Source organism: Dryas octopetala, chromosome 2 (assembly GCF_963921425.1).
Source record: "Dryas octopetala chromosome 2, drDryOcto1.1, whole genome shotgun sequence".
Lineage (NCBI taxonomy): Eukaryota > Viridiplantae > Streptophyta > Magnoliopsida > Rosales > Rosaceae > Dryas > Dryas octopetala.
The window spans coordinates 30,035,148-30,057,856 of record NC_141367.1 but is presented as its reverse complement, the minus strand read 5'-3'; the positions used below and the strand labels follow the sequence as shown (position 1 = coordinate 30,057,856).

The 22,709-nt window shown below is 37.2% G+C and overlaps 3 protein-coding genes across 7 annotated transcripts; all 3 read left to right on the top strand.

Annotated features, from left to right (window-relative positions):
- The first annotated feature begins 531 nt into the window (after positions 1-531).
- On the top strand, positions 532-7,350 carry LOC147295479 (zinc finger protein BRUTUS-like). 5 transcript variants are annotated; one of them, XM_086232147.1, is made up of 14 exons: positions 532-1,030; positions 1,305-1,514; positions 1,716-1,910; positions 2,004-2,332; positions 2,822-3,047; positions 3,451-3,619; positions 3,745-4,992; positions 5,209-5,380; positions 5,476-5,697; positions 5,805-5,942; positions 6,206-6,440; positions 6,569-6,628; positions 6,797-6,868; positions 6,963-7,350. In XM_086232147.1, the coding sequence occupies exons 1-14, from the start codon at positions 740-742 to the stop codon at positions 7,104-7,106; spliced, it is 3,711 nt and encodes a 1,236-aa protein (XP_086088273.1). In that variant the 5' UTR covers positions 532-739; the 3' UTR covers positions 7,107-7,350. The 5 variants fall into 5 exon arrangements, 4 of the variants coding, with proteins under 4 accessions (XP_086088273.1, XP_086088274.1, XP_086088272.1 ...); XM_086232148.1 differs by having other exon boundaries at positions 1,692-1,910; positions 2,004-2,296; XM_086232146.1 differs by having other exon boundaries at positions 1,692-1,910.
- A 1,040-nt stretch (positions 7,351-8,390) lies between these two features.
- ARG1 (Chaperone DnaJ-domain superfamily protein) lies at positions 8,391-13,988 on the top strand. Its single transcript, XM_086231432.1, has 11 exons — positions 8,391-8,929; positions 9,434-9,557; positions 10,170-10,252; positions 10,326-10,437; positions 10,524-10,628; positions 10,847-10,897; positions 11,654-11,743; positions 11,873-11,981; positions 12,066-12,214; positions 12,298-12,351; positions 13,451-13,988. Exons 1-11 carry the CDS (start codon positions 8,799-8,801, stop codon positions 13,685-13,687), a joined length of 1,245 nt encoding a protein of 414 aa, XP_086087558.1. The 5' UTR covers positions 8,391-8,798; the 3' UTR covers positions 13,688-13,988.
- A 7,589-nt stretch (positions 13,989-21,577) lies between these two features.
- LOC147295477 (C2H2 and C2HC zinc fingers superfamily protein) lies at positions 21,578-22,616 on the top strand. Its single transcript, XM_086233956.1, has one exon. The coding sequence runs from the start codon at positions 21,578-21,580 to the stop codon at positions 22,394-22,396; it is 819 nt and encodes a 272-aa protein (XP_086090082.1). The 3' UTR covers positions 22,397-22,616.
- Positions 22,617-22,709: the final 93 nt, after the last annotated feature.

Sequence of the window (22,709 nt, the reverse complement as noted above, 5' to 3'; positions counted from 1 at the left end):
TAAGACAATGCAAATGTAGACTATCCTGAAATTGTAAGAAAATGCAGATGTAAATATTTTAAATCAGTCTTACAAAAAAAAAAAAGTTAAATCAAAATTGGATATTAATCCATCATCAATAAATCTATGTTGAGAATACGGTGAATACCCAAAGAAAAAAAAAAATCTATGTTGAGAAAAGTTCCATGCTACTTGAGTACTTGTCACCATCATTTAACGTTTATACGGCTAAGGTCCACCTGGGCCACCGATTCTATCCTTACTCAGTGGATGCTTCGTGGATAAAGCGACATATCAAACAGTCCAAAAACGCCGTGGTGGAGGGTTACTCACGCGTGGAGAGCTCGTGTACTATACTACAGTTACTACTATATAATACTGATTACTAAAATAAAAAAATAAAAAAAATAGTAGGGTGGCTTTTGCTTTGTTCAACGTGGCCAGTTAGCGACACGTGGACAACTATAAAATGTCCCCTCCCTTATCTATTGCAAAAATTTTCTGGTGCTTTCCGTTCTCTCTGTTCTCCCAACTCACAAGTCACAGTAGAAACACACACATTACGCATACAAGTATACGTACACACAGGCAAGAGAGAGAAACAGCCAACCAAACAAAGCCCACAGGCCACAGGAAAAGAGCGTGCGTGTATGAATCTTGCAACACAGGCAATCCTAGGGTTTTTGGAAATCTGAATCGGCAATCACATTCCCAATCGACGCGTGTCGCTTTTCTATAAATGGCGGCACCATTTCCAGGCGGTGGAGGAGGCGTGGCGGTAATGGCTGGCCCACTCACACCGCTCGATCCCTCGCCCTCTAAGACTTGCTTGAAGAGCTCGGCGCACAAGTCGCCAATCCTCATCTTCTTGCTGTTCCACAAGGCTATTCGCTCCGAGCTCGATGGCCTCCACCGAGCCGCCATGGCCTTCGCCACCAGCCAAGCCAGTGGCGCCGACATCGACCCCTTGTTGCAGCGCTACCACTTCCTTCGCGCTATTTATAAGCACCACTGCAATGCGGAGGACGAGGTGTGTTTCCGGTTCAGTCTGATTTGTGACATTGTACTTGTAGTCTTGTAGTTGTTTCAAATTTCATAAATAGCATTCGTTTATTATTCTATTATATTATTAAATTTATTAATTATTGATTTATTTTTACTTGTTTAGGTTTTCATTTCTGGTTCTATCATGTATGTATTGTATAACTATTCAATCGAAGCTTCTGTATATGAGGAGTTGTGTTGATATATGGTTAAATCTTAACCTGCCAAGTGAACACTGTCTCAATCTTTGGGCATTGTAGGTCATCTTTCCAGCTCTAGATATACGCGTGAAGAATGTGGCTCGAACTTATTCCCTTGAACACGAGGGAGAGAGTGTTCTTTTTGATCAGTGGTTTGAGCTGCTAAACTCCAATGTGCAAAATGAGGAAAGCTACCGGAGAGAGTTGGCCTCTTGTACTGGAGCCCTCCAAACATCAATTAGCCAGCATATGTCCAAGGAAGAGGAACAGGTACTTATTTTTTACTAGCAAAGAGAGAATTGGAAAATAGTTTCCCTGAAAAATATGTGTGGTACTGAAATCAATTATATATTATCGTGTTGCATCACTCGTTTTAAGGTGTCCCATACTATTTTTTATTTTTGTATTTTGGATACTCGAGAAATCCGCTCAGTTTTCTGGGTTAAGCTTGTTTTTTTTTGGATTTGGCAGGTCTTCCCGTTGCTTATTGAGAAGTTTTCATTTGAAGAGCAGGCATCCTTGGTGTGGCAATTTCTGTGCAGTATTCCTGTTAACATGATGGCAGAATTTCTTCCATGGCTCGCTTCCTCCATAACATCTGATGAACATCAGGATATGTGCAAGTACTTGAGCAAGGTAATACCAGAAGAGAAGCTTCTGCAGCAGGTGAGGGTTCCTTTTCATGGCATATCATTCTTGGATGGTTATCTAGAAAATATAAATATAGGTTACGTTGACTTCAAGTTTTATGATGTGAAGGTTGTATTTGCCTGGATGGAAGGGGTAAAAGTTTCTGATTGCAAATATAGTTCCAAGGGCCAATTTCAAGATTCTGGAAAGAAGGGGCACTGCCCTTGCCAATCTTCCAAGACATGTAAAAGGAAACGTACGGAGCTACAATCTGACCATTCCAGTACCACCTTTTCAAATCCTATCGATGAAATACTGCTTTGGCACAATGCTATAAAAAGAGACCTGAACGACATAGCCGAGGCAGCTAGGAGGATACAACTTTCTGGAGATTTTTCTGATTTGTCTGCATTCAACAAGAGGTTGCAATTCATTGCAGAAGTTTGTATTTTTCATAGGTGTGGTTTTTAGCGCTTTTTTTCCCCCTCTGATTTTTCCTCTTCTTGCAGACATGACATACTCCTAATGCATTAAGTTCTGTCCTTCAATGGAAAACATTCTCTTCCTTGACACTAGTAGTGGACCATCATTTAGTCTGTATAATGGCTTGATTCATGAACTGTATTTTGCCACCTCATGTCTATATCTGAATCAAATTCTATTTATTACTCAAATGTTGAATTCCATGAATTATGCAAGGTTTTGAGAAGATAATTCCCATTGTAGTGTATGATATCTTATAATTTGAAATTTAATAGATTCTCTGCTTTTTCTTTGTGCCTTCATGGGTTCTATGCAATTGAATTTTTTTTGGGTGTATATCTATGAAAGGGCACTAACTATTGGTATTATAGAAAGCCATCAAACAATTACATGCCTTTTGTACTGGGTATCTTATGATTGCCTACATTTTATGAAATGAGTTTCTCTTACCTCTCTAACTGCAGCATTGCTGAGGACAAAGTTATATTCCCTGCTCTAGATGCAGAACTCACTTTTGCTCAGGAGCATGCAGAAGAAGAAATTCAATTTGACAAGCTTAGGCACCTCATGGAAAGCATCCAGAGGACAGGAGCTAGCTCATATACTTCTGAATTTTATGTGAAGTTGTGCTCTCATGCTGATCAGATAATAGATAGCATACTGAAGCACTTCCAGAATGAGGAACTTCAGGTGAGTGCTGTTTCCACTTCCAATATGACATGGAGCTGAGCTTGCCTATGATGGGGAGGGAGAGGCTACCCTATTTTGCACATTTCTAGACATCTTCTTATATCTGGAAACCTAGATGCTTTGGGGATTTCCAAATGATTGAAGTTTGGTATAAAAATAGAATTGAAGATTGGAAAATACATGAATGTAGTATTTTAATTTTGAGATTCTAATGTCTGTTTCACATAATTTTTTCACACCTTGGCTGAGAATGCAGATCTTTAATTAGAGCATTTTCTGAAACTTTTTATTTGTGGGTGTTGTGACTGTGATCGTAGTCTATCCACGGTGCTTTAATAATGTTGTCATTCTGATCAGCATTTATTCTGCTCAAAGCCATCTTCTGAGTACATTGCATTTCTAGGTTCTTCCACTTGCTCGTAAGCATTGTAGCCCCAAAAGACAGCGACAACTTCTGTATCAAAGCTTATGTTTGATGCCCTTGAAGTTGATTGAGTGTGTCTTGCCATGGTTCGTAGGATCACTTAGTGAAGAAGAAGCAAGTTCCTTTCTTCAAAATATTTATATAGCAGGTTCATTATCAGTTATCAACTTATTGATATTGTTATTGCTATTTCAACAAACGGTGTGGTCTGCATGCTATTTGCATACCCTTCTATTTGTTTTTATTCTAAGTTGCAGATATATCTGAATGCAGCTCCAGCATCAGATTCAGCACTGGTTACTCTTTTTTCTGGCTGGGCATGCAAAGGTCGTTCTGCAAACATTTGTTTGTCTTCAAGTGTAGTTGGTTGTTGTCCTGAAAGGACACAGACTGAAACCGAGGAATATATTAGCAATAAACCATTCTGTTTGTGCACCTCTATGTTTTCCACTAAGGAAAGGCCTTTATGCATTCAAACAGATGGAGCAGATAATAATCGAAGGCCAGTCAAGAATGTAAACTTGGTATCATTGGTAGAAACTGTTGCTTGCCAGCCTAGAGAAAGTGTAAATGCCCTTCAAATATCTTGCAGTAACCAGACATGCTGTGTCCCGGGGTTAGGAGTAAATGAAAGTAATTTAGGAGTGGGTTCTCTTGCAGCAGCAAAATCTCTTCGTGCCTTATCTTTTAATCCTTCTGCTCCTTCGCTGAACTCCAGTCTTTTTAACTGGGAAACAGATATCAGCTCTACTGACACTAGTAGTGCAACTGCAACACGACCTATTGACAATATATTTAAATTCCATAAAGCTATACGTAAAGACTTAGAATATTTGGATGTTGAATCTGGAAAGCTTAATGATTGTAATGAGACTTTTATTAGGCAGTTTACTGGTAGATTTCGTTTGTTATGGGGTCTATATAGAGCTCATAGTAATGCAGAGGATGATATTGTATTTCCAGCATTAGAATCAAGAGAGACTCTTCATAATGTTAGCCATGCTTACACTCTGGATCACAGGCAGGAAGAGAAACTGTTTGAGGATATTTCTTCTGTTCTTTCTGAGCTTGCACAACTTCAAGAATTCATGAGTATTAAAATTATGTCTGATGAGTCAACTCGAATTAACTTTGATTCTTTCAAGCATAATGATACATTGAGAAAGTACAATGAGCTAGCCACGAAGCTTCAGGGTATGTGCAAATCCATTAGAGTGACACTGGATCAACATGTTTTCCGTGAAGAACTTGAATTGTGGCCATTGTTTGATAGACATTTTTCTGTGGAAGAACAAGATACAATTGTTGGTAGAATAATTGGTACGACAGGTGCAGAGGTTCTTCAATCAATGTTGCCATGGGTAACTGCTGCTCTTACTCAGGAAGAGCAAAATAAACTGATGGACACTTGGAAGCAGGCAACCAAAAATACTATGTTCAGTGAGTGGCTCAATGAATGGTGGGATGGAACTCCTGCTGCATCTTCACACACAGCAACAGTGGAAAGTAGCACATCTCTAGGTCTGTATTATACTTTTGTTACTGCTGCCTGGTTATAAATTCTCCATAATTTACTATTCTGGTTCTCAACAATAAAAAAAATTGCTCATCTATATAGGCTGTGCATTTGTGAGAAAGGCAGAGTCGTTGCTTCTTGAGATCCGTAACATTCTATTGTGTAATAAATTTAACATTCCGGAGAAGTCTTTCTTATGCACTTCACGTCTATTGTTTCAGGTGTAGACGCCTATGAGAGCTTGGAACACAGTGATGACAAATTTAAACCTGGATGGAAAGATATATTTAGGATGAACCAGAATGAGCTTGAATCAGAGATAAGAAAGGTTTCTCGGGATTCAACTCTTGATCCAAGAAGAAAAGCATATCTTATTCAAAATCTAATGACCAGGTATGTTCATGTTTAACCATTTCATGAACTTATCTTCAACCATTTAGATCAATGTTGCATTTCACTTATTCTGATCAAGCAATGGGTCATGATAGTCGCTGGATAGCCTCTCAGCAGAAGTCACCTCAAGCAGCAGCAGTTGAAGGTTCAAATGGTGAAGATTTGCTTGGATGTTCACCGTCATTTTGTGATTCGGAGAAACAAGTCTTTGGATGTGAGCATTACAAAAGAAATTGCAAAATCCGAGCTGCTTGCTGTGGCAAGTTATTTACATGCAGGTTCTGCCATGATAACGTGAGCGACCATTCAATGGATCGGTAACTTTGTGCTATATAATCTTGATTTCTTTTTTATTGATAGGACACGCTATTTGTGCTTGATTATGAGTGGGCATTGGTTCATGTTTATTTCAATTAATTTGCAGGAAGGCTGTATCTGAAATGATGTGTATGCGCTGCTTGAAAATTCAGCCTGTTGGACCAGTGTGCAATACACCTTCCTGTGGTGGATTCTCGATGGCAAAGTACTATTGTAGTATTTGCAAATTTTTTGATGATGAAAGGTACATACTTCAATCAGAACTTTCCCCTCTAATGAACTACGTTATATTAATTTGAATTCTCCTCGGATTCAGCATTTTGAGATACATAACCTGATGGAATGCTAACTGTGTTGGTGGGGAACTCTTGGTTTGAGTCAAACATAGATATATACTATACATCTTTATCATTTAATTTTCTGGATGTTACATCTGATCTATTTATGAATCTGGACTTTTGATTGCAAATATGGATTTCTTATCATATCTCTTTTCTGTTATATCAGGACAGTTTATCATTGTCCTTCCTGCAATTTATGTCGTGTTGGGAAGGGACTTGGTATCGACTTCTTTCATTGCATGACATGCAATTGTTGCCTGGGGATGAAGTTACTAGACCACAAATGTAGGGAGAAAGGTCTAGAAATAAATTGTCCCATCTGCTGTGACTTTTTGTTCACATCAAGTGCAACTGTGAGAGCTCTTCCTTGTGGCCATTACATGCACTCAGCTTGCTTCCAGGTTAGTTTTTACTTCGGTCACTTTTCTTTGGTTCCTGCTCATGTTTGCTCCAAATATTTATATATAATATAAGGACACTAGGTGTGAAGAAAGATTGATGTGTAATTATATTCCCGTATCCATTGTAGGCATACACTTGCAGTCACTACATCTGCCCAATCTGTAGCAAATCCTTGGGAGATATGGCGGTAATGACACATATCTTTTCATTCTTATATTGGAAATCCCCACTCTACTTCTGTAAGATGAATCATCTACATGATTTTTCTTATTCCCCTTGATGTCAATGTCTTTTTGATGGGGTTAGAACTTAGAAGTTTCATCACTGTTTCTTTTCTTTTTTGACTTCCTTTTAGGTATACTTTGGCATGCTTGATGCACTACTGGCTTCTGAGGAACTCCCAGAAGAATACAGGGACCGCTGTCAGGTAAACTATTTCGTCGTTTTTCTCCCAGAAGCTTTGGCCCGTTATCATCTTCATTAGCTGAAAAACATCTATTTTTCGTTTGGATGTGCTCCAGGACATACTGTGCAATGACTGTGATAAGAAGGGGACGGCACCCTTCCACTGGCTGTACCATAAGTGTGGGTTTTGTGGATCCTATAACACCAAGGTAATCAGGGTTGATTCCAACACCTACTGCTTAACATCAGACAACAACTGATGGCAAATGGATCTGGACACCTCTCCACCACCTACACACGGCTTTGTAATTACATGCACTTCCATAGTTAATTCAATTTTCCTAATTTTCTTAAACTCTTCTCCATCATTAATGTTCTTCCCATAAAAAGAAAAAAAAAAAAAGGAAGCATATTATTACATTGCCATGGGGATCTCGCAAAGTATTTGTACCGTTTTACTTCCTCGGATTAATGCAAATGAGGTGTTGCATTTTGGGATTATCAAAGCTATTATAAAGGCTTCCACGCTTTTCTAGTTTTCTTTTCTTGCCACTTTCCATGCCTCACTTTATTAACGAATTCCTTTTATTGAGAGCGTGGCGGTTGCCGACCACTTATGATAGCCATCGTCGACAAAATTGAAGAAAACGATGAAAACATATAAAATACTGATTTTAGTTGTATTATAGTTTATCCTTTCCCCCCATCCCAAAATGAAATTCCATTTTTACCTGCAATTTGTGTATCTTATGATAATTTGGAATACGACTAGGGCAGGATATCCAAAGACTAAGAACAAAATTTGATGTCAAAAAAATTATTTCTACTCTTTTTTTATAGTAAGAAATTATGTTTGCTTCAAGTTTCAAATGGAAGTTTAAACCCAAGTTTCTTTCTTTTCTCTTTTTTGCTTGAAAGATTAAACTCAAGCTCGAAGGATCCAAGTTTAGAAATTTGACTTAGATTCAAAGCCTCCTGGTACACAGCTTCAACTTTATTATATTCCATAATAAGTATGTGATAGTTTTGCTCAATTACCGTGAAAATCTAACTGAGAAATTTGTTTAAAAGACACATAAATTTTTTTTTTAAAAAAAGTTTAAATTGACATTATTCAATTTTTGGAGAAACAATAAATTTTAAAATTTAGGAGAAATTACCAACTAACTATTAATTGACCTAAAAAATGATTAATTTAATGATATTTTATTCCATCTTATTGAAATAGATCTAAGTTAAAATCCACTTTTCCAAAAAGGATAATGATATTTTGTCATCTTTTTTTTTTGGCTAAGAATCCCCCTTATTATAATAGGCCAAATAGTCTAAGTTTGTCTACTTTCGTTTTTATTAATGTTTTTTTGGCCTTATTTTTCTAGTAATATGATGTAGCCTTCATCAGCAAGTAAAAAGAAATAGTCTTGCCACAAAAAGAAAAAAAGAAATTACGTAATCTTACGGAAGGGTCGAATCCAAGAGAGACTGAGAGAGAAAGCCTGCAACTATTTTTAATTTTTTAAAGAAGTAACCAAAAAAAAAAAAGTATTTTCAAAGAAAATAAAAAGGGAAAGGAAAAGAGAAAGTGTTTTGGGTCTTCTCCTCCAGCTCATGGTTCAGGTGTCCCTCTACAAAAATTTAAAACCCTAAGCTTTTCTCTCTTTCAGTGAGTCAATCAGTTAGGCATCGTTTGGGATAGATCAAATCTTTCCAAGGCCTTGACTTGTTGTTCATTACAGTTATCTCATTATTGCTTCTGTTGATTTCCCGAGATCAGAATATAGAGCGATCCAATAAAGCTTTGAATAGCGTGCTTTGGTGAGAAAAAAGTTACATGAAATTTTATTCTTCTTGAATTTGATTTACCATGATTAGTGCAACTGGGCTGGTTCAGAGGAGATTGCTATAGTTTTCAAGATTGTAAAGTAGACTTTTATTTGGAGAGAAAGAGAGAGATGGGTATGGGTTCAAAATTGGAAGGGACATCGGCACCGGCAATACGGCGAGACCCATATGAGGTTTTATGCGTTTCGAGGGATTCAACTGATCAGGAAATTAAAACCGCTTATAGAAAGCTTGCTCTCAAGTAAGTTCAATTTATTATTTCAATTCTTCTTCAAATTCTCCATCTTCAATTTTTATTTATTTTAATTAAATATTTAGTTTGCTTTGCATGAATTCCTGTTGGGTGTATTTAGTTCTTCTTATATTTAGCTTTATATCTTGTGATTGTAAAATGGTAGCAATGAGGTTTACTGTTGAGCTTGATTCTAGCTCAATGAGGATATAATTATGAGGAAGATTCTTTGGGAACTGCCAAGTGAATTGAAGAGAAACTTCTCTTTTCTTTTTACTCTCTTCCCTTCAGTAGATGAAGAAAACCCCTGATTCAGGAATGTAACTGTAATTCTAGGCAATATTTTCTTGTTTTTCATGGTTTTATTGCATACATTAAAGTTTAAGTTCACGTAACTATTTCTTTTCAAAAATAAGTTTACATAACTATTCATTCAGTGGGATGATAATAATTACAATGCTATTCTAAGACATATTTCACATACAACCTTTTTTTGAACCAAATTATGGAAAGGTATCATCCAGACAAGAATGCCAGCAATCCTGAAGCTTCAGAACATTTCAAGGAGGTTGCATTTTCTTATAGCATCTTATCTGACCCAGAGAAGAGGAGGCAATATGACAATGCAGGCTTTGAGGTGCTTTTCTTATTCTGTTCACTCTTCATTCTTGTGCATGCTCACATGTAACATTTTAGGTGTGGCACGAAGGAAGAATGACATGTTTTATAAATTCAGAATTAATGTTGTGGAAATACCTGGATTCATTTCAACACTTCTTATTGATATGGATTTTCTCTCTATGATTATATCAACATAGGTCCATTTTATTACACTTCTGTTTATGGTACAATACATTGATCTAAATCATTCAAATAGTTCTATTTAGCATATTACTATTGGCATGTCTCTATTAATATCACGGTCAAGCATGCCGAGACATCTTTACTTTTCCTCAGATGAACAATAGACCAACATGCATAAATGAGGCAACTGAAGAAAAATATTTATTTTATGTTTTTATCTCTGATCATTTGTATTAGAGATCCTCAATGATCTAGCACTCCACTGTTAGACATATCAACCATTTTACAAATAATATGGTCACACCCTAGAATCATTGATTAGGCATTGCCCACCATAAACCCCCTTTCTACCGAACACACACCCTAGAATCCTTGATTAGGCATTTCCCACTATACCTCCTTGACTAGGCCTTTTCCATCCTTATCAGTTCTAAAAATTTTTCAGGCTCTTGATGCTGATGGAATGGACATGGAAATTGACTTGTCGAATCTTGGAACTGTCAATACAGTGTTTGCCGCTCTCTTCAGGTAATATATTGTTAGATATAATTGTGTGTTTAGAATCCTTTTGTCTTTTGATATTCATTTTATTTGTTTATAGCAAGTTGGGTGTTCCTATCAAGACTACAATTTCCGCCAATGTACTTGAAGAAGCTCTTAATGGTACCGTTACAGTCAGACCTCTCCCAATAGGAACATCAGTTAGTGGAAAGGTGCTTCTTGCTTTTTAAGTTTTTATCATATTGCAACAGTACTAAATCTGTTGTATCTCTTTTACTTATTTTGTGATTCACTGCAGGTGGAGAAACAATGTGCCCACTTTTTTGGTGTAACAATCAATGAACAACAAGCTGAGTCGGGGATTGTAGTAAGAGTTACTTCAACTGCACAAAGCAAATTTAAGGTGCATATATCCATTTCTGCATCCTGTTGATGACTATGAACCATGAAGCATCTCTCTCTCTCTCTCTCTCTCTCTCTCTCTCTCTCTCTCTCTCTCTCCTTCTCCCTCTCCCTCCGCCCACCCCCCTTTTTCCCCTCTCTCATGCACTCAATTTATCTGTTTTGTAAATATTACCAGTGCAATACTAACATTTGCAATCAAATTTTTGTAATTTCCAGTTGCTTTATTTTGAGCAAGATGTCAATGGTGGTTATGGTCTGGCCTTACAGGTACTATATACTATTCTCTTATGCTTCTCCATGTCAGTTTATTTTTAAAACCTTATGATTGGTGGAGTTGCTTTAGAATTTGACACCTTTTTCATATGTGTTTGAAATCTGATTAAGCTCCTCCTTGCCCTCTTTATAGTGTTTTGAGAATGCACATGCACGCACGTTGCTTGAATGCTTCTAATGGTCACCAAACTCCCTTGAACTTCTTATGAAATTAATTGCCTAACCAGCTTCTGATCTTTGTCATGAACATTCTCCCATATTTAGCATTTGAATTTGGAATAGGTTTCTATGATTTTTGTTCGAGGGAACAAGTGATACCTGCATAAACAGTGATCTTAATTGAGAAGCAGCATATAATGGAAACCTTATTTTTTTTCTCAAAAGAATTAGAATAATACACCATTCCATTCTGTCTTTTGCTAAGTGCTAGCATTGAATTTCGATTCTTTCTATATTGGATAGTCTACAGGAGTGTCACACTGCAATCTTCTTTCATGAGTTGTTTTGATGGAGTTCAGACCAATGCTCCACAGATTTCAGCATCCAATACTCTATAAGCTATTTTAGTGTTCTCTCAATGCTTTATTTAGCAAGTTGTCATTCACTGTATATCATTTTTTTATTTGCTTTCATGACCACCTTAGGTATCAATTATTTTTTGTTTTTGTTTCATCAATACCAGTTATGTTCTAAAATGTGAAACTTGCATATGAGTTCAGTAAATTTGATTATCATTGCCTCTCTGTACAGGAAGATAGTGAGAAGTCAGGCAAAGTAACATCTGCAGGGATGTATTTTCTGCATTTTCAAGTATATAGAATGGATTCAACTTTGAATGCGGTATGCTTGATCTTAATTTTCTTTTCTTTTTAAAATTTTTTCTCCACTGTTACTTGGGCTGAGAAGTGGTCGTTTAGTAGATTTCTTATTTATGGCTCAAATTGATGATGTATCCATGTGGTGGTGCAGTTGGCTATGGCAAAGGATCCTGAAGCTGCCTTTTTTAAGAGGTTGGAAGGTCTTCAACCTTGTGAAGTCTCAGAACTAAAAGCTGGCACTCATATATTTGCCGTATATGGTCTGAACTTTGATTTGGTCTCTTTATTCTTTTGCTTTCTGTTTTTGCTTATCCTGTTAACTAACTTGAGCTGAGATTTTTCAGGAGATAATTTTTTTAAGACTGCTACCTATACAATTGAGGCAGTTTGTGTAAGGTCATACGAGGATACGACAGAGAAGCTTAGAGAGATTGAGGCTCAGATTTTAAGAAAGAGAAATGAGCTTCGCCAATTTGAGACAGAGTACAGGAAGGTATTGATCCTGACTTTTTAGCTGTGACTTGTAATAGCATTTGTTCGCCTTTGTTTTTACAATTCTCATGTAATGTTATGTAGGCATTGGCACGCTTTCAAGAAGTGACCAACAGATATACCCAGGAAAAGCAATCTGTAAGTTTTGTTTACTCATAGTTTTCGTAATTTGTAAGATGCTGTTAATCCTGGACGCATATGCACACACAAGCTCATTATTAATAAGAAATTCTCTCTCAATAGTGTTTGTGAACTTTGTTATGTTTTTTTTTCCAAGTCATGCTTCTAGATTTGATGTTTTATGTTTTGTTATATAAAATCCTCATCCCAGAAGTTTGACAGTAGTGTCAAAGTGGCCTCTCAATTTTCTAATTAAGCAATGATTCCCTAAACTGTGGGAAAATGCCTGAGCCTTCCACACAATCTAGCAAATGCTAACGGACACATTGACGGTTATGGAAAAAATCATATACAAATAAATAATTAAATAAAAGTTGAAAACACAGAAAAATAAACCAATTGAAAATTATCCTTTTTTGTTTATATGTCTCTGAATTTGAGCTGATGTGGGTGGCTGCTGTCTTTCACCTCCCCTCTGGTCTGGTTTTGGCAATCCTCACCTCTGGTCCAAACCCAAATTTTGGTTTATAAAAGATAAAAAATGTTTCATTTATGGTGGAGAGAGGCAGATAGGATGTGGGAAGCTTGAAGCTATCTATGTTGGGAGAGGAAAAGAGGGAGGGAGAGAACGGTGGTGGTAGGTGGAGGGAGGGGTGGGGAATGGGAATCGTGGCTGGATTTAGTGGTGGTGGTGGTGGGGGGGAGGTAGTTTGGTTGGAGACAAAGAGGGGTTCAAAAATGGAAAAGGAGGCAAGTGAGATGGAGTGTGTAGCAGTAGGTGTGAGGACTGATTTAGAGGTTGGATCAGTGTGTGAAAGTCATGTATTTGTTGGTATGTGATTAATAGTGCAGACAGAAGGGCTATTGGACATTTTCCTATAGTTCAAGGTGGACACTGCTCAAAATGAAGGTTGAGAGACCACTTACACTAGGGTCAACCCCTTTATGTTTTAAACAATGGAAGGCTGTGTTGTTGTCTTCTCTCAGCTTTTTTACTATTATTGTTTGATGATGGTAGAGGCTTGAGCTCTTTGGTCCTGCTTCATTAAAATGTTTTAATATATTGAAGTATGCGTTCATTCTGTTGTTGATTGGATCTCATCATTTTACAAATCAGGTAGATGAGCTGCTGAAACAGCGAGACAGTATCCATTCTTCTTTCACTATCAACAAAACAGCCAATAATAGTGTGGGTGGAAGTGGTTTAAGTAATGGAAGTAGTAGCAAGAATCCTGGCGAAGATTCAAAGGCTGAGAGCCCAGGGGAAGATGGAGGCTCTGATGGAAAGGATAAGTCATCCAAAAAGAAATGGTTCAATCTTAACCTCAAAGGATCAGATAAAAAGCTAGGCTGAAAAGGTGTCTGGATTATTTTTTATTATTTCAGAGGTTTCAATATCAATCCATGCAAATGCCTGCGCCTTCTGCTCACATAGAGGCTTGTCTTGTATTTCTTTGAGATTTTTCTCTTATAGGTTGCCCCATTCTTGTTCATTATGGTATGTTTTATTTGCTTCTGTAAAACTAGCAATTAGAAAAGGCATCTGTAGAAATTTCATAAGATTCAAGCTTCTCATTTAGTTCTGCTCCATGTTCATGTGGTCAATACAAACATATTTTTTAAGCTGTAATAATATGTTGGTTCCTTTGGTTTAGTGTTGTGCATTTTTCAGTAATTGATACCCTGTGTGCTGATCCTAGTACCCGACTTGATTTCCAGTACGTGGTTAATATAATTTCTGGTGATGTATACTTTTGACCTTTTTAGTTAAGTTATATTTTCTTTTGTGTTTTTCTCCTCTTGGTTAGCTAAGCCATTTAGTCTGGTGATCAATGATGGACAATTTTTGGGGTAGAGAAGAACTTATCTATCGGCCATGTGATATCACATCGCATCTCCACTCTCTTTTTCTCTCTCTCTCTTTCTCTCGACTATTGTCTCTATCTCTCTTCAAGGCATAGGTAAGTTTTTTCCTTTGGGGTATAGTGAGTAATGTGAATGGTTTTATTTTATAAAAGAAAATTAACAGTTGATGGGAAAAAAGATGGGCATGAGGAAATTTCAATGTTGCCTACAATCTTGAACCATGGTAAACAGAGCTTGCGAAGACTTTAGATATGGTCCCCCCCTTTTGATAAGTGTGAGGTCAACGCAGAATATGATTTATCAAATAAGAGAGTTCAATTTTTTCAACGCCGGCAAAAAGTAAAAACAAAAACATGCAGTGTGTTATGTGTACATTATGAATCTGTCTATACATTGTTGCATATGCCTTAAAATATTGTATTTGGTTCTTATTCAGACTTGAAACTTAATCTAATTTGAGAAGCTCTAATCTCATATGGTAGAAGGTAGAAGGGAGAGGGGCTGGAGAAAATTAACAGAAAGATATAAAGGGTAACATATAAAATAACACAGTAATAAATAGAGATATTAAGTTCAACAAGGGAGCCATGGCTGCAGATCTCTGTCATGGCATGGACATGGATGGAGAAGGGTGGGGAAGAGATTTTGAGGGGGCAATTATTTTCCTTCATATTTTTGTTTAATAAAATGGGAAAAGGGTATTATTTTAAAAGGACATTTACAAATACTCAAAATCTTTTAAGCCATAGGGTCTGTTATAAACTTATAAAACACTTATCACTTTATAATTAAAAGATTAGTTAAGTTATGAGATAAAGGAGCTTAGGACAGACTACAGAGGATCCCAATGAGAGTGGAAATTACAGCTGCCTGTAAAAAACAAGCCCATCGACATTTGAGGCAGGTTGGTTGAAAAAGAAAGGTTTTCTGAGTCCATTTTTTAAAAAAGTAGAGTATAATTTTAAAGTTATTTCACTTATTTCTATTAGTGTTTTTTTTTTTTCAAATTGTAAAAATATTTATAAAAGGACTTCGGAGTTCGGCCACTATGGCTGGTGCTATGCCATGGCCAGACACTGCCAAACTGGCCTAGGGTCCACATGAACTATATGGCCATATGGTGCTTGTTGCAGAATCTTCTCTAACACTTGATAATTGGCTCAGTCCAAGTCTAACTGATAGATTGGTTTAAACAACCATGGAAAACGCTGTTCCCTTAAAATATGGACCAATAAACACCGTCTTAGGTTATCTGCTTGTTGGGACTAGATTGGCCCAAACCAGCACACCTCAGGCATGAGGCAGCACACCTCAGCTAGCTTATTATTAAGAAAAAGAGGGAATCTTAATTGAACTCAATTTTTAATCAACGCCCAATTAACTTTGTCTTGAACTGTGTTTGAAGTCTATGGTTTAGACAGATGCATACACATGGAGCTTTCCAAGAGACAAAACTCTTGCACAATTCATGGGTATTGTTTATCTGGGATTCTTGATTTTAAATAAGCACATCATGTAGAATGTAGATTAGGAAATGCTTAAACCCCTTTTCAAAGACCAAGTCTCACATGCTTATGAATATGGGTTCCTATTTATATATTGGCTTGTGCTAGATTCTCATGTTCAGAAACAGTAGCTTCTGAATCTGTTGTCTAATTGTTTTAAGTACATGTAGGTTTGTGGCATATTAAACCCTTTTCATTTGCTCCCTTTTCGTCGGGCCAAAGACTTAGTAAATGAATCAAAAACTAATGTGACAAGAAAAATTCAGAGAAAAAAAATAAAAGAATTTAAGTGAAAACTGAAAAGGAATAGAGTAGTGGTCAAATCAACAAGGTAGATAGACTTGGTAAAACCCTTGTGCCTGTGGCATTGAACTTGTGGCACTAAAGGAGAACTGATTCAGCAGAATCTAATTAGTATTTTCAATGCATTTTTGTCATGTCATGTGCAGGTGTCTCCCAGCTATATATGCATGTGTTTGGGTTAGATGTTATTTGGGTTGTGTTTGTGTAGCCGTCTATGTGTCTCTCACTTTTTTTTTGCAACCAAATTAAAGCACATTAATTTTGTCTCATTGATTGACCAAACTGAGTCCCCTCTTTCCAAACCCATTTCACGGACTTCCAATTATGTATTTTAAAACTCGAAAGTTTGTTGGACTTCATGGCATAATGCTGTTTTTTATATATAAACATTCTAGACTGTAATCTAGGGTTAGCTCTAATTGTATGGTATTAGTTAAATAATTGTGAGAGAGAGTCACTTCACATGACTTAAAGCTAACTCCACCCAACCTTCACCATTTGTTTATTGAAAAAGAAGTAGGTAGTGTCACTTGGAATACATGGAGGGACTCATTGAGTCACACCCACATTGTTTGGGATTTTGCTTAATTAATAAAAAATGGGCTAAACATATCCATAAAAGGGATTTCCAACTTGAAAACTAAGTCACATTGGGGTTATCTTTTTATCCTTTTTGGATGCTTCCAAAGTAATGGTTGCGAAAAGAAACAAAGGTGATTAGAAAGTTAATGGAGTTCTAACATGATAGGATCATGTCTGAAATAATCTCTTTCCTTAATTTAATTCACAAAAATTGGAATTACATTGTTTGTCATTTTTGTCATTGGTTCAATTTTCTATTTTTATAATCAAGCACAACTTGGTGGGCCACCCTCGCGATTTGGGCAATCTTAAAACGATAATATTGGCATCACTTCAATCAACGACAAAGTGAAAAAAGCATGATTAAGGCCTCTAAAAAGTGTTTTATATTACATGGTGGAAACCATTACAACAACAAGGACAAGAAGAAACCCATTGCTAACCAGACAGTTGTTAATTAATCAACACAGACTTGAAACTGTGATTGGACTAATTAATTAAATCTCTTACCACCCTAATACTACTTATACTTAAAAAAATTCTTTCTTCTTCTTCTATATATAATCTAGAGAGAGAGAGAGAGAGAGAGAGAGTTGATGTTGTAGGTCCAAATTGTCCAATTTTAATGTCACAAAACTTGGAAATGAGGGGTGGACCCAATGTGCCCTAATGTGCGCGGGTCCTACCAGAGTTAATTTTGTTCAAATAGAGAGGGACCAATTAGATGATGCAGCCTCACATGCTTAAGCCTTCATCAGTGGAGAAAGCCTTGTTTGTGCTTAACCCTCTCCTGTAGCATGCATGTTTGATGTTTCAACTTTTATGTCCAACTGCTTGTGTTTTGGGTTTGGTTGCCAACCTTGTTAGCTAATTAATTAGCTACTACGTACTATTGGTGCTGTGAAAAGGGGAGTAAACTGTTCCAGTTGGGGTTTGCTACGTCTTCTTTTTTTTAACATGTATATAATAAACTTCAAACGCTACATCCCAAAAGAATATTCATAAGAAAAGTGCGAATAACACTACCTAGCTAAATTAACATGACCAGTTATCATATAATATCACGTACATCAATTAACAAAAATTCATTATAAAGTAATGAAAACTGTGTAATCTGCCTAACATTAATTATTTTGGCTGCCACATCAATTTGTAAAATGTTTTCTATTATTGTTGATGAGCCACGTACCAGTGTCCTGTGTCCCCAACCAACAGCCCTGTATGAACTCTTTCAACCTTTATGGTACACATGCATGTACATGATAAGATTACTTCAGAGTTCAGTACGTACGTTTTTGTTTTTAAGTGAGAGTGAGACCAACTCCTTGAGCCCCATGTAATGAGAATCCCAGCTGTTTAGCCTGGTTTTGCTAACCTCCTCAAGAGTCAAGACAGATGATCAAGACCAGTACCCATTGATCATGAGTGAGAAAGACCCAGAGACCAAAATCATTGGATCCAATTAATAAAGCAAAAAGGTAGTTAGGTTAAGTGGTCCTTCACTTCAAACTAATTAATGCACAGATCCTAATCCAAGTCCTAAATCTAAGTGCATTATTATTTCAGCCACCCAATCACTCATATTAGCCTATTAGGACTTCAAAATTGGGACCCACACAGTTAATTGTACATGAATTTGGGTCATCACAAGTCACAACCATTCCATCTCCGATTTGAGCTTTGTAATGCATCAAAGAAACCACGATACTGATATATCTCGTGTGTTATGTACCATCGTGGGTCCATTATCAGTATAGTTTCCACCTTTAACTATTCGGGTGAGAGCTAGATCAAGTCCTATTCGGGCGTGAGGTGCTATTAGTAGTACATAAATCACCCACTTATCTTATATATTGCAGACGGTCATATCACATTTTAAACATTTCACATTTATGATTTCTATTGAGTCATATAACTCCAACAAAATCTTATGTTCAAATCCTGTTGTATATCCGAAAAAATAATCAAAGAAAGCGGCACACGTTTATGGTAGTAATCATGATTAATTATCAAATGATCAAACGGTCGAAAAGAATGCAAGCTTTCAGTCGAAAGGTGATCGAGATGATGGTGATGATATGGGGATCGGATCAAAGAGATTTTTCTTGTATGCGAAAATTTGACCAAAGTGAATAGAAAGAGAGGAGAAAGAGGAGACAAGGTGGGTCAGGTTTGGAGTTGGGATGAAGACTTGGTTAAGAGCCTACTGCTTTGAAAAATCTATAAATATTAATTAATAATTTATTATTATATTAGTTTTTTATATATTATGTGTAATTGATATATCGTCACATCATCATATAATATGTAATCAATTTAACATGTAAAGATATGGTTGGATGACATATTTATCTCTCTTATGGTATAATATTAAGAACATCTATTTATATGAGAAATTATTTTATATAACTGACACGTGGTATAACCAGTCTATGTGTTATAATATGAGAAGATATTATTAATACTATATCCTATTAATATAAATATATCGTCTAATAATACCTTTATATGTTAGATTTGTTATACCATATAACTATATATCGATTATATTTTATAATTTTTTTACTTATATTATAACGTATATACTTGTTACATACGGTGACTTTATATCAATTACACCGAAATACTTCTCTTTTGAGTGGGGAATTAGGAAGCCAATTACATCTCTCTTTCTTGTCATACTTTCTCTCTCTAGTCTTGTAGTAAGTAAGATTCGGAGAGATCTGTCTCCAAAGAAAGTAAATCACACATTCATTTGATTAATGTGGATTTCAACGTCAATCACGCAAACATCATAAACAAACAATTATTCATCATCAACACGTAATGGTGGGACCCACCCCCAACTCGATCCCAAAGTTCCAAACACCACCTGAACATATTCATTCACTCTTTCGTTTATGTCTTATTTGGCTTATCTCATAGCTTAAGAGCTTCCATGTTGACTTTATTCACAAAACTGCCATCATTACTATCACTTTTGAATTTTTGATTGCGAGAAAAGTTTAGCATGTGAAGCATACGTATCTGGAGCTGGATATGGAGGATAAATACGATGGTGACACGTGGGCCATGCAAAGTGAGTTGGGAAACTGGACGGCAATAGATCCGATCGAATTGTATCTCCGATGTGGGACCCAATTCCAAAGGATGTTAAGGCTTGAAGACAAGACGGCTCTGGTTGGTTATTTCTTATTGGTGGGTGGTGTCGGCTCCTGAAATTGGGCACTCCGGCGCCATCTAGCAGGAGTGCAGGACCAATATATGGAGTATGGACCATCCATGAGGGTAAAAATGGAAATTCAAGTTGCAGAGATTCAATGTTCCAAGTTTTGGGCACTTTAAGTCTTTAATTTCAAGGCTTCTAGCAGTTGAAGGAGCAGTTGGGGTCAGGGAAACAGAGAAATGGGCTTCATCTTGCTGCTTCCTTGAGTTTCGTTCCACTGCATCTTGACCCTTACAAGAGGAGATTACAGAAGTACCCTAATTTTGTAGTTTGCAGTTTTTAGTTTACTAATGTTAAATTTATTAATTTATTTTCACATTATACAATTAGCATTTGAAATTATATATGTATGACATATAAATAAATCAGACAATAAGAAATATTTATAACAGAGTAACAACATATTGTAGTTGCACTAATGTAAAAAATTCTCTCACAATTATACTTATTTTTTTTGCAATTATCACAAATGACACAATTATATTTTAATAATAAAAAGTAAGTTCGTCAAAATTGAAAATGTAAAGTGTGCTTATACGTTATATACGTTATTAATAATGCAGTATTTGTACAATCAGCACAAAAAATATTTGCCAAAGAATAAGAATATTACTGTATAGAGAAACCTGGCATAAATGCAGGAAGGTACTTACTAGTTACTACTTGTCATGGATTCATATAAATTTTAGGTAGCTTAGCTTAGGTAGGAGGGCTAGGTAGGACGTGTGGCCAAATGAGTTTTGAGTAGAGGTGTGAGTGTGTGACAAGATTCTTTAGGCAAAGGTTTCTTAATTTGATGAAACATAATTTGTAGGTTGGGATTGGCTATCTTGCCCCAACTTCTCAATTCTCATCATCAATTCATCACTGACTGAAAGCAAGTGGCCCATAAGTAAACATGCATCCACACTTTTCTAACCTAATCTCTCTCTCCCTCTCTCTTCTTTCAGTCTGTGACTGATGATGGGGTGTGACTGATAGATAATAAACAATAGCTTGATTGACTAATGAGTGATGATCAGTAAGTCTAGTCCTCTAATTGAACGGCTCCTATCAATCTTGATGCTGACAAAACCAAACTGCCCAATTCATTCAAAATGAAAAAATTAATAAATCTTGTTGGTATTAATTTATTTAATTAATTACATACGCAAATAGGAATTCTGGTTCCTGGTTGAAACAGTGGACAAACCCAATCATGTAGATTAATTAATTATACTCCAACACCAACACCAACACCAACACCAACACCGTACCATGCTCGCATCACATGCAGCACATTCTTTATATATCCCTCTCTCTCCACTCCCATTCACAAATCACAAAACCCCAGAAATAAACAATGCATTTACGAAATTGTAAACAATGATTAAGAGCCTCCTCATGTTAAGCAAAGGGCATTGTTGCAATTTGACATGTATTGAAAAAGTTAAAAAAAAAACAAAAACAGTGAGAAATTTAAAAAGGGGGAGATCGAATTGGCAAGACAAGTGCAATCCTTTGGGCCCCCGAGTGTTCTTGGGTCGTGTGTTCCCATATTTACAAAACATTACATGACTCTCACTTTCTTCCCCCTTGGGATGTCCGCAAACTGCAACCATCTCTCCCTCTGAGTCAGTCTCTGTAGCATATATATTATAATATATATGTTATATGTATAATACATACAATATAATTTGTACACATCATCATCATCATCAAGTGAAGAGAATTCAAGAGTCAAGACCCTCTTTTTTGTTATCCTTTATAAATACCCCAACACATGCAACAACTCCTCTACATCCCCATTTCCCATTTTCTCTCTCTCTCTCTCTCTCTCTCCACCCTCTTCCTCCTCATTTCACTTCAATTCCCACCTCTCTTTCTAAACATGGCAGAGGCTGCAGAGTTTCACTACCAGCCCAAACCAACCAACAACAACACAAACCCTACTGTTACTACTACTCCAACTACACGCTTAAAACTCTTCGGCTTCAATGTCCAAGAAGACGAAGAAGCGGTCGTACTAGACCACTCAGGCAAGACCACCCCATCTGGATCTCCGGACTCCGGCGGCTTCTCCGTCGCCAGTGGCGAACGCAAGTACGAGTGCCAGTACTGCTGCCGAGAATTCGCCAACTCACAAGCCCTCGGTGGCCACCAGAACGCGCACAAGAAAGAAAGGCAGCAGCTCAAACGTGCACAACTCCAAGCCAGCCGAAACGCCGCCGTTTCTTACGCTCGGAACCCCATAATCTCCGCCTTCGCCCCGCCGCCTCACCTGCTGGCCGGGCCAGTGGTGGTTCCGGCGGCGGCTTCGGCCACCCCCTCGTGGGTCTACGTCCCGCGTGCGGCCACGCCTTTCCACGTGTCGCACGGGTGCGTGTTTCCTGGGGCAGCCAATAATGGGAGGGGCGCGGGGACTTTTGCCTACGGTGGCGGAGTAGCGGATCATTCGGCATTGACAATGGGGACTCATCAAGTACAACAGGCCCGGGCCCACGGAAGAGCGGAAGGGCCGTCGTTGAGTCGGTTCACCAAGGGGGATGGTGGGCCCAGTTTTGATGATGCATTGGGCTTGGACTTGCATCTTAGCCTTTGACTCGGCTCGGCTTGGCTAAGCAGTTTTCTATGACTCATAATCATGGATGAACTTGGTTCAATTAGACTCAAGTTTCATGGCTTGGAGCTCTTGGGTGGCTGCTGATGTAATGAATTTGGCTCAATTAGATTTCGATCAGCTGGGAGGTGGGATCGAACTTAATGTTTATTTTGGTAGTCGGATCTTGTACATTTCAAATTTATTTATTTGTTTATTTTAAAGAAAGTAATTTCAGGGGCATGCATTGCTCATTAGCCTCATTCTATTTTCGGATTTTCCTTTTTTTTTTTTTTTTTTTCTCAGTAAGTTCAAT

What these genes read in the sequence shown, in the direction of transcription:
- LOC147295479 (XM_086232145.1), top strand. Translation starts at nt 740, where the DNA reads ATGGCGGCACCATTTCCAGGCGGTGGAGGAGGCGTGGCGGTAATGGCT. An exon ending in TCAAAATATTTATATAGCAG is followed by an intron (nt 3,620 to 3,744) that starts GTTCATTATCAG and finishes ATCTGAATGCAG; the next exon opens with CTCCAGCATCAGATTCAGCA. An exon ending in AATCCTTGGGAGATATGGCG is followed by an intron (nt 6,629 to 6,796) that starts GTAATGACACAT and finishes ACTTCCTTTTAG; the next exon opens with GTATACTTTGGCATGCTTGA.
- ARG1 (XM_086231432.1), top strand. Translation starts at nt 8,799, where the DNA reads ATGGGTATGGGTTCAAAATTGGAAGGGACATCGGCACCGGCAATACGG. An exon ending in ATGACAATGCAGGCTTTGAG is followed by an intron (nt 9,558 to 10,169) that starts GTGCTTTTCTTA and finishes AAAATTTTTCAG; the next exon opens with GCTCTTGATGCTGATGGAAT. An exon ending in ATACCCAGGAAAAGCAATCT is followed by an intron (nt 12,352 to 13,450) that starts GTAAGTTTTGTT and finishes TTTACAAATCAG; the next exon opens with GTAGATGAGCTGCTGAAACA.
- LOC147295477 (XM_086233956.1), top strand. Translation starts at nt 21,578, where the DNA reads ATGCAACAACTCCTCTACATCCCCATTTCCCATTTTCTCTCTCTCTCT.